This window comes from Osmerus mordax, chromosome 25 (assembly GCF_038355195.1).
Source record: "Osmerus mordax isolate fOsmMor3 chromosome 25, fOsmMor3.pri, whole genome shotgun sequence".
Taxonomy (NCBI): domain Eukaryota; kingdom Metazoa; phylum Chordata; class Actinopteri; order Osmeriformes; family Osmeridae; genus Osmerus; species Osmerus mordax.
This window is the reverse complement of record NC_090074.1, coordinates 5,073,201-5,083,640: the sequence shown is the minus strand read 5'-3', so window position 1 is coordinate 5,083,640 and position 10,440 is coordinate 5,073,201. Positions and strand designations below refer to the sequence as shown.

At 49.5% G+C, this 10,440-nt stretch overlaps 1 protein-coding gene across 2 annotated transcripts; it reads left to right on the top strand.

Moving 5' to 3' along the window:
• The first annotated feature begins 127 nt into the window (after positions 1-127).
• exoc3l2a (exocyst complex component 3-like 2a) lies at positions 128-10,174 on the top strand. 2 transcript variants are annotated; one of them, XM_067229091.1, is made up of 13 exons: positions 128-302; positions 1,433-1,929; positions 2,559-2,776; positions 3,582-4,290; positions 4,467-4,581; positions 4,948-5,058; positions 5,237-5,337; positions 5,429-5,539; positions 5,720-5,855; positions 5,952-6,074; positions 6,180-6,335; positions 7,587-7,708; positions 9,213-10,174. In XM_067229091.1, exons 2-13 carry the CDS (start codon positions 1,454-1,456, stop codon positions 9,532-9,534), a joined length of 2,700 nt encoding a protein of 899 aa, XP_067085192.1. In that variant the 5' UTR covers positions 128-302; positions 1,433-1,453; the 3' UTR covers positions 9,535-10,174. The 2 variants fall into 2 exon arrangements, with proteins under 2 accessions (XP_067085192.1, XP_067085193.1); XM_067229092.1 differs by lacking the exon at positions 128-302 and having other exon boundaries at positions 1,359-1,929.
• Positions 10,175-10,440: the final 266 nt, after the last annotated feature.

Here is a 10,440-nt window from a genome sequence, read left to right as displayed (position 1 = left end):
ACATGCACACCCAGCCACACATCCATTCCACATACATCGGGATGACATTGCACTGACGCGCAGTGCACTCACCCTCACAAGGTAAGAGGCAGTCAGACAATATGTTGCGGGATCGTTGATGGTTCTATCTGTTGCCGGTAGCTGATTCTGGAATTTTGGTCTGGAATGCTGTGGACTACATAGAATTGCGTCAGTAGAATTGTGGATGGATATTTTCCATGTGGAATATTTTTTGACATCCTTAACATTAGTTTTGACAAGAAACGTGATCACGTATCAAGTCAGATAATTACCAATTGCAGGTGAGTTAACTGGTTCTTTAATATTGTACATGGGCACTAAGTTAAAGAGACAATACCTGTATTTATAAAGTTTCAAGGTAGATGTTTAGAGATACACTATAATACACATATTTGATGCTGAAATAATGTTGTCGCCTTCGTTAGAAAGGCAGCAATAAAGTCATCATGCGCATGAGTGTAACAATTGAAGTACATTTTATACAGTATATTTAATAGTGGATAGTTAGGTATTTCATGTCAGGGATGTTTTCCACAGTGGCAGATGATACAATTAATGCTGAGATGAGTGAAAGTTTTTTTCATCAAACAATTTATCAGGAAATCATATAGTTCCTCATATAGATTATGTAAAAGTACTTTGTAATAATAGTTATTGTAAAAGTCCCCACAGAAGCATCTTTATAATCAGTGTTTCACCCAGGTAAAGGATCCCTCCACCCAGCTCATTGAATTTAACTCTGAACCCAATCATTCTTTTTTAGTGATGCAGTATTGCTATTTATCATGGAAAACTGCAACAGGCTGCTAAGTGTTACAAGCCACTGTTTAGAAACACCACTTCACCTCCCGCATGTCTTAAAAGAGCCTGTCGTACGCCAAGTACTCAGCCTCTGTTTGGTGTGCCACAACCTCCCTCTTGGAAAGTGGAAGTGTTCTGTGTGCGCGTCAGTGCACCGGGGCCAACACAATGTAACATATTTTAAACACTTCTTTGGTCCTAAGTGGAGATGTTTGTATTAGGCGCTGGTCGAACACATTGACATCGGCAAACATCACTTTCTCTAAGGACATCGACGTTGGCTGCCTTTCGCTCTCACAAACTGGCTGATTGCCCATAGGAGAGTAGAGCAGTAGGAATCACGTTTTTGTTTAGGTATTCCAGAACATTAAACAATGTAAGAATGTAGAATGCGCTCAAGTGCTGTCTGATGTGGATGGGTTCCACAGGTGGTCATTAACAAACCGAGATTTCAGGAAAAAGTTCAATACCTCTTCTGCTTTTAGTTTGAATTCACGTAACTCTTTCCAGACCTTAGTAGTACTGACCTTTCTTGAGTAGTGCTGGTTAATTCAACCATACATCGTTTTCATATCCAGTTTCAACAGGTTCTTTGTTTCTTTCATTCCAGAATTGTATATCCAGTGCAAGAATGCCTATCCTGAAGAAACTCCCGGGGCGCTCGAAGAGCTGCCACGAGTTTCCCAGGACGAACGGGGAGCTGATCATGCCCGGCCTGCATCTGGACCTCAACCCTTTCGAAGAGGTGGACCTGGAGGAGGAGAGGAACGAGGGCGACGCGGGCCTCATCATGAGGTCCGGGGACGGGAGGCCCCACCTCTGGATGTCCAGGGACGGCGAGGAGGAGGAGAACGAGGTCAACCTTGAGAAGCACGGCCCCGGCGCCCCTAAAGGGAGCCCCCTCCGGGGGACCCTGGAGCGGATCTGCGGCGTTTCGCCCCTCAAGACCCTGGGCAAGCTGGGGAAGGGGCTGCGGCTGTCGGGACGCAGCGTGTGGGGGAACGGCCCTTCCCCGCGCGGCCCGAGCGACCCCAGCGACCCCTGCCCGGAGAAGGAGAAGAGGAAGGGGCTTCGCAGGAGCTCCGAGGAAATCATGACCTTGCTCCGGTGAGGAAAAGAGGGGCACGACCTGGGAGTTAAAACTAATAAACACAGTCTGGGAGCTTCTTCTCCATTTTGATTGATAGGTTTTTCTTGTTCTTGTTTTTCCAACTTATATCCATTCTTACTTACGTGCATTTTCATTAGTTTAATTAGTTTAACTATCTTAACTAGTGACAGAAGCATATGGTACAGTAATCTACAACATAAAGGTACAGTAACCTACAACATAAAGGTACAGTAATCTACAACATGAAGATACATTGTCCACATGTAACTATTAGGCTGCCGCGTTGCAGCCAAACTATGGAAACGACTGTACAAAGTGTAATTACTTCCTGATGCATTTATGTAAGGAAACCCTTTTGTTTGTCAATGCTATGCTGTGATTACTCTTTAAGTGAATGGCACATTGTTCTCCCTCTGATGACAGAAGCCAGGGTTCCTACATTACAGAGCTAGACATTCCACTCATCTGTGAATTTGCTGACACCGAGCCTACGCCGTTTAGCGAGGCTGACTTCAAAGTTTGCGCGAGTAGCGGCGCACTAGACCTAGCAGGAGTTTAGCTGTCATATTTAGGAAGCCGTGTCCAGGTTCTCTCCTGACTGGTCTGGTGCGGCCTTGGTTTCTAGATTTGCAGGCCGACGTAAGGACGACCGCAGAGAGAGCCTGCCCTGTGGGACCCTCAGTGGGGAAGGCGAGGCCGAGACTCGCCGCCGCTCCTCTTTCCTTAAAATGGTCAGCCTGGGCAAGCTGAAGAGGGAGTCGCTTTCGGACCGCACTTCCCAGGAGGCCGAGGAGGAAACAGCGGAGGAGGAGCCAGTGGTCAAACCCAGGGAGCCGCTCTCAGGTAAATACACGCTCGCCACAGAAGCGGCGGTCGTCCACCGCGGAAACATACAGTTCCCCGCCTCAAACAAATCGTCTCCATCCCCGTCTTCGTCTCAAACGGAGGAATTTCCCCCGTGAATCGTTTACAGAAGTTTCACCGGCAGCTTTTTGCTCTTCCTGGTCAGCTCCTGCGGCGTTTCCTTCCAATCCCATGCTCTCTGATGAGCCGTTAATGCTCCCTAGACTCCCTGAGTCATTGGGTTCAATCAACTCCAGACTGTGAGACCAGGATACGAGTGCACATCCTGCTACTGCAGGATACAGAAACGTGTCTATAAACTGCTCCTCCGAGAGCTCTGTAGGGATCCTAACAGGAGAGCGCATAACCTGGTCCGGCCCAGATTGACGCAAAACTAAAATCGCGTGTGGAAATGGGACAATTCGCAGTGTGTTATGTTGTCAAATGCTGTTACGAGCTCACTGGCCTTTGCAACGTTTCACTCATTGTAAAACGTGGCATGTATCAACCTAATTTCTCCGTCTTTACATTTAGCAGACGCTCTTATCCAGAGCGACTTACAGTAAGTACAGGGACGTTCCCCCCGAGGCAAGTAGGGTGAAGTGCCTTGCCCAAGGACACAACGTCATTTAGCGCGGCCGGGAATCGAACCGGCAACCTGCTGATTAATAACCCGATTCCCTAACCGCTCAACGACCTGACCCCCTTTACACTACCTATCTTCCATGCCTAAACAGCAACCCATGTCTATGTCCGACTGACCGTCTCCCCCTTCTTGTCCCCCCCCTTCGTGTCCCCTCCGAAGTGCTGGAGATCCTTCAGCTGGTCAACCACAGAGACCTCCTCCTTGCCGACACGCACATGCAGGAGCTGGAGCGCGAATGCGAGCTCCTCTCCTGCCTGCCTCCCGCCCCCGCCCAGTCCCCCGCCGGCTCCGCGCCGCCCCTCGACGACCCCTCCGGCTCCAACGCGTCGCTGGACTCCAGCCGCCGGAAGGCCAAGGACGTGGAGCTGCTGTACGAGGCCCTGCGGAAAGAGATGTGGGACGTGGTGAGGGAGTCTCTCCGGCAGCCTTCGGCAGGGCCCAACCTGGGTCTGGTGGTGCTGGTCATCCAACAGGAGGAACAGGCCGACGCAACCTGGGCCTTGAGGAAGGACGCCCAGCCCCAGGCTCTGCCTCAGCCCCAGGCCACCCACAGGCCGCGGCAGCTGAAGCTGAAGTGGAGGCAGGCAGTGGGGGAAGCTGCGGACTGGAGCTTGCCCCAGCATGTGGACACCCAGGCGGGCCTCCTGGCCTCCTATCTGGAGCGTCTGAGGGGCCGCATGGTGGACGACCTGGACGCGGCGCGGAGGAACGTGGTGTCCATCTACCCGGAGGAGTTTTCCGCCTTCCAGGTGTACGTGCAGAGCTACCACCGGGCGGTGGCCCGCCGGCTGTGCAACATCACCAGCTGCCCCCTGCAGATTACGGACGTCTATTCACTACTGGACTGGTTCTACAACATCTACAACAGGTCAGGAGGATGGCCACACACAGGAAACACAATGACAAAAGCAACCTTGTCACAAACACAACACAGTATTCCAAAGAAAGCAAATATCCACTGCTCGAATTGAAATTCACTGTATCTTACACTTGAAATGAAAAGCAAATGTTGAAACAGCTCTTTTTTTGACCATGTCCTGGAAGGGATGTTCTGGGCACCATTGGCACGACCACACCCATTAACTACGCCCCACTGGAACCTCTGCTGGCCCAGGACACAGTGGACCGACTGGAGCAAGACTGCCTCAACATTGTCAGGGTAAAAATCACACACAGCCTCGACATTGTCAGGGTAAGAAACACACACAGCCTCGACATTGTCAGGGTCAGAAACACACACATCCTCGACATTGTCAGGGTAAGAAACACACACAGCCTCGACATTGTCAGGGTGAGAAACACACACTGCCTCAACATTGTCAGGGTAAGAAACACACTGCCTCAACATTGTCAGGGTGAGAAACACACAGCCTCGACATTGTAAGGGTAAGAAACACACACTGCCTCGACATTGTCAGAGTAAGAAACACACACTGCCTCAAGATTGTCAGGGTAAGAAACACACACAGCCTCGACATTGTCATGCGTTCATGTGTTCATGCGTTCATGCTTGCCATTTTCTCAGGAGAAGGCGACCACGGAGCTGAGCCAGGTTCTGGATGAGGAGGAAAGGCGCTGGGCTCAGACTCTTCACATAGAGGAATATCAGTCTCCGCTGGCCCGCTCCGTGATCCAGGTCTGCCACACACACACACACACACACATACACACGTATGGATCTTTAACCTATCAGGCCAAAAGTAGCAGGAAAATGTCAATTTCGAGAAGCCTTGCATTGGCACACCTTAACCGAACTTGTGTCGAAGTGTTTGAGTTGATCAAATGTTGCCTGTGGCTGTTGTTGGACTTCTCAGAGGTTGAAGGTGGACTTGGACAGATCCACGGCCGTAAGCCAGTTCCTTGGAGCCAGAGTGGCTCGGTGCAGTCTCAATGGACTGACTGACTTCCTGTACAGGTAAGATAGGTATATGATTGGAGTGACGTCGGTCTGTGATGAAAGGAGATCCGTGTGGGTTTTTTCATGCTGTGTGTTTCCTGGTGTCCAGTTTCCAGAGGAAGGTGGAGATGTTCCATGAAACCCAGGCTGAGTTTGGGGACAGAGGGGACGGATATGTTTCCAGGACGATAGCTCTGGTTAACTGCTGCCCTCCTCTCCGGTATGCTTATCTACAGTATCTACAGTATCTATGTATTTATCTAACTATTTATGTATGTATGTATTTATCTAATTATGTATGTATATATATATTTATGTCTATCTGTATCTGTCTATCTGTCTATCTGTCTGTCTGTCTGTCTGTCTGTCTAATCACCTGTGTGTGTGTGTGTGTGTGTAGGTCCTTCGTGCAGCGCTGCAGGCAGTGTGATCCACAGGGCAGTGAGGAGGCTTCCCAGAAAGCCAACTCCTCCCTAGACAGGGTCATCAACCAATCAGTGAGGGTTCTCACCGACAGGCTCTTTGAACACATCAGGGTGAGCAATGCATTCGTCCCCCACTCATTCCCCCCACGCATCCCCAAAGGATGTATGACAGCAACTGTTAAACAAGCGTTTCCATTTCCTCTCCAGCCGTTCTTCGACAAGCTCGTAAAGAGGAAATGGCTCAACAACACCGACGCCTTCGAGGCCATCGAAGCCAGTATCAAACAACACTTTAAGAAGTTCAGGAGGATGGACTGTCCGCCTTACCAGGTATCTCGATGCATTCCGCTCCCAAACCCCGCCGTTCCGACGTCGCTTTCCGATTTGAATGACTAAATTGCCCCTCTGTTGATTGGTTGCTTGTTTGATTGACAGACGCTGGTGGGGGAGGTGCATCGTCGTGTGCTGGTGGAGTACGTGCGGGCCATCATGCGGGGGCGGGTCATCTGTACGTCCCTGAAGATGAGGAAGAGGATGGCCTTCCGTCTGCAGGACGAATCCAAACAGCTTAAAGGACTCTTCAAAGACCTGGTTGGTTGTCCCTGTCAGACACGATATCGGTTACCACATCTCCGATTGTGTAGACGGCAGTGTGTTCCAACCAGGGGCGTAGCCACAGGCCTACCCAATTTGTTCTAAGGCCTACCCAAAGACAAAAATATCTCAGAAAAATGATGCACCGAGTGCACATCGCCAAGTAAATAAGTAAAGAAAACTGAAAAGATGCCTATCCATATTTTTCTAGGCCTACCCAAAAATATTTTTCTGGCTACGCCCCTGGTTCCAACACTGCTTTTTCTCAAATCTCCTGAAGCTCAAATACTGTTCATTTAGCCCTCGCCGACATACAGTTTCTTGTAGAACAGGGGTTTGGTGTTACTGTGTTACAACTTTGTGTCAACAGTCTACACAGATGGCACAATATAGACACTACGACGTAACAGAAGTCAGGTGTCACCCTAAGCCAAATACTTATCGCACAATTCACACTTGCGATTGAAGATAATTGTCATCCATATCTCATGACTACTGTAACATAGAAGGTTTCTGTGACCTTCAGAAGGCCCATAAAGTAGCTGAGTTGATACCTCTATCTGTGGAACAAAGGGACAGGCCGTTGGAATGCTAGGGCCGTCCGTTCTATATGGATGCCGGCCCCGGGAGGTCGCCAGGCCAGGAATAACTCAGTCACTGTTGATAAGGTGCAAAAGTCTGAAGAATGGCTGCCGTCAGCGACATGGAGATGGATGAGCTTGGCCTACGTGAGTGTTCACCCGGGAGGGGAAGAGGGTCCGAGGAACGGGGCCTGCCAGGGTGGCATTTGCCCCCTCTTCTTGTGCCAGTTCCAACAACAACAACCCGTCACCTCGACAGACAACAGGAAGTCTCTGTGTTGGGAGGAATTTCCTGTTCCTGTCAGTTGGCTGGCTTTGATGTGTTTTCTGAATGGCCTTGATGGCCTTTCGACCAGGAATTTGAGATGAGGCATCTGGGTGGGAAAAGCTGTGAGGACGAGTCTTTAACGGTCGACGAAAAGGGAACAGGATATTTTCAGCGAACGTTAAAGCGAAGCTGGTCTATCCCGGCTTCTGTTTGTGTGGAAAAATCCGCTTTTGGTGTTTGTGCTAGATATCTATTCAGTTGGCCTCTTTTGATTCGTGTTAACGCTACAGTACATGCTATTGACTTGTTACTGTACATTCATGCGTGAACGTGACCTCAGTAGAGGGCCCATTTTTGAACATCATCACAGCTAATTTCCTGCTCTCTTATCTCTGTCAGGAGTCAAGCACCTCCCGGTTGGACAGTGTTATCTCTCACCTCGCTGACATCATTCTCCTAGAAGACACCCCATCCATTCAGATGGAAGTGGCGGTTCTGGTGAAGGAGTTTCCCGATATAAGGTAAGGATTTTGGTCACTTGGGCAAATATTAACATTTAGAAGAAAAAATATCACGCAAAGGTGGGATACTCTTTCAATAGTAGTACCCCCGAAGGTTACTGCTGCACATTCACAAGTGTCGTTTTAAGGTTGTCAAGTGTTGTTTGTCTAAGGTTGAGGAGGTTGAGGAGGGTGTATAATATAGACCTTTTTAGAGTCTCCCGGTCCTGTCCTACATCTATAAAGTTGAACAATGGATTTTGGTGTTTCAAAACCCATCGACACTGTATGATTATGTTTAGCCTGTGTTCTGCTCCTCTCTCTCACCAACCGTCTCTGGAGGAGGGGATCCCTCTCTGAATTGCTCCTCCCAAGGTTTCTTCCATTTTTTTCTCCTGTTGAGAGTTTTTTGGGGAGTTTTTCCTTGTCTTCCTTGAGGGTTTAGGTTAGTTGAGGGGCAGTTCTATGGGCGTATGTGAAGCCCTCTGTGACATGCTTGCGTGTAAAAAGGGCTATACAAATACATATGATTTGATTTGACCTTTTGTGGACACAATGAGTCAAAACAAGGAAAAGAAGCACAGGAACATGTCTACGTTGGCCCTGCTAAATTTGGATGGAGCCAGGAGGCTGTTTTCAGAGTGGCATAGGCAGGGGGAACCTCTTGGCCCCCCGGGCTGTTTGTGCTCTCGTCGGGGTCAGGCCCCCTTTCGGCTGGCAGCCGGCCACAGTGGTGTGACGCATGGCATGGCAGGAAGCCGCCTCGGAGTACTTCCTGTCCCTGCCACATTGCGGGAGACAGTCTGGTGCCACGCTCGGAATCAAAGGTGGGAGGAGGAGGGCGGGGGAAGGAGGAGGGGTGGAAGGACGGTGGGGGTGGCGGGAGGGGTGGGTGGGGGAGGGAGGGCAGCAGAGCGTGGGCGCTCAGGCTGAGAGCCACATGTTAACTCGCTCAGGCGCGAAGTGCGGCTGCTTTTGTTTTCGGCTCGGCACCCGCCGCTGGTATTTTAAGAGATCAAAGGCTGGTGGCCCGTGTTGAGCTTTCAGAGTCCCTCTGCTGCCTGCGTCAGCCTCCCCTCCACCCCCACACAAACACACACACACACACACACACACAACCTACAGAGACACATCAACACCATCTCAACCTTAGTTTCTCACCTTTGGCTACCAGCCCCATCAGATCTGACCAACCCGACCGCCCCTGGTGACAAAGTTAAAAACACTCCTCTTGCCAATCATCCTTTGGTTCCAAAACCTCCTTGTGTTTTGAATCCCCCCTACCTTGTGAGTTGATCACCTTGCGAGCAACGCCAACGTGTATTAGACGGCGCTAAAATGGACCCAGACCCAGCTTTGACCCCCCCCCCTAAATACTTCCCTCTTTCAGAAGAAGGCCCATGGCCCAGACCCAAGAAAACACACCAAAAACACCTGATAACCTCCTCTTCTCCTCCCCTCCCTCCTTTTCCTCTCGACTCCACCACCCCCCCCCCCCCCCCCCACCCCCCCACCCCCCCTCCAGGAAGAAGCACGTTTCCACCCTGCTGAACGTGCGGGGCATGATGAGGCAGACCGAGCGTCAGGAGATCCTCAACATCGTCAAAGACTTTGGCAGCAGCTCGGCCCTCATGTGCCGGGACCACGCCTTCTTCTCCGACATCCCCATCACGTCGGAGGTGCACTGTCTCAACCTGGGCCTCCTGCGCCTGGCCATGAGCATCTCCAACTGGTTCTCGGAGAACCGTCCGCGAAAGAACCGGAGACAAGCCAGCCGGAACAGAATCGTCCAATCGCCGGACACCCCGACGACAGAGGATACGAATGAGCTCGACCGAGAAGAGTAGCCAAGCTGGAGGGTCAGAGTTGAGGGCCTTCCGGAACCCTGACTAGAAACCTGTGTTCTTTTTTTGTTTTAGTTTTTTTTCTCAAATATGATATTCATAACCTATGAATCAATGAGGAGAGGAGTATACCAACACAGATAAAGATGACCCTTTTCTGACACCTTTTGGTCATTTCATCTCAAATGATAGATGTTTTTAAGAGCGGAATGAAGAAGATCGCCTCAGGTACTCCAAGTGCTGTCAATGCTCATTGACAAAGAGTTTGGGAAATGACTACGTGAAACGCCACATCAACAATCACTGAGCTGTTTATTTTCCTGAAACATATTAACGGCTAACATGAAACATTGTTAAATCGTATTGTTCTTTAATCATCTGTTCATTTATATATTCTGAGGTTGTCACTTTCCTATGAACACCTAAACATCATTATTAACCTGCATAAATGTAGTGTTACAGCCATATTTAAACTAACCCCTTTGTATCACATTTCCATACGTCTGAAGTGACAATGCAGGTGTCACAATGCTGTTCGACATCTCTTCATCCTTGTGGTTCACGCAGGCTCCTAGTTTGCAAAAGATTGTTCTGGAAACCGCATAGCACTCCTCTGCATCCTATTTTACAGTAATCCTAGGTGTAGATGACATCATGCTTTTAGGTGAGAAAATATTTGATTTATTGATTATTGTAAATGTTACAATCCATGTCGAATGAACGTGATCTGTTGCCACGGAATAAATAAAGACCCATTGATTGGGTGCACTGGACCAATCCATCGTGTCTGTGTTTGTAGCTGAGGCAGGGGGGAAACATGCCATATTTTTATACAATATACTGTAAATAGATTACGGAAGAATCCTGCTCTAACGGACACTCAAACAAGCCTGGTCCACTTTGGTGTAG

Excerpts from the sequence above, each read along its gene's own strand:
- exoc3l2a (XM_067229091.1), top strand. The coding sequence starts at position 1,454 with ATGCCTATCCTGAAGAAACTCCCGGGGCGCTCGAAGAGCTGCCACGAG. Across the intron at positions 5,540-5,719 it reads AACTGCTGCCCTCCTCTCCG|GTCCTTCGTGCAGCGCTGCA; the intron begins GTATGCTTATCT and ends GTGTGTGTGTAG. Across the intron at positions 6,336-7,586 it reads AAGGACTCTTCAAAGACCTG|GAGTCAAGCACCTCCCGGTT; the intron begins GTTGGTTGTCCC and ends TATCTCTGTCAG.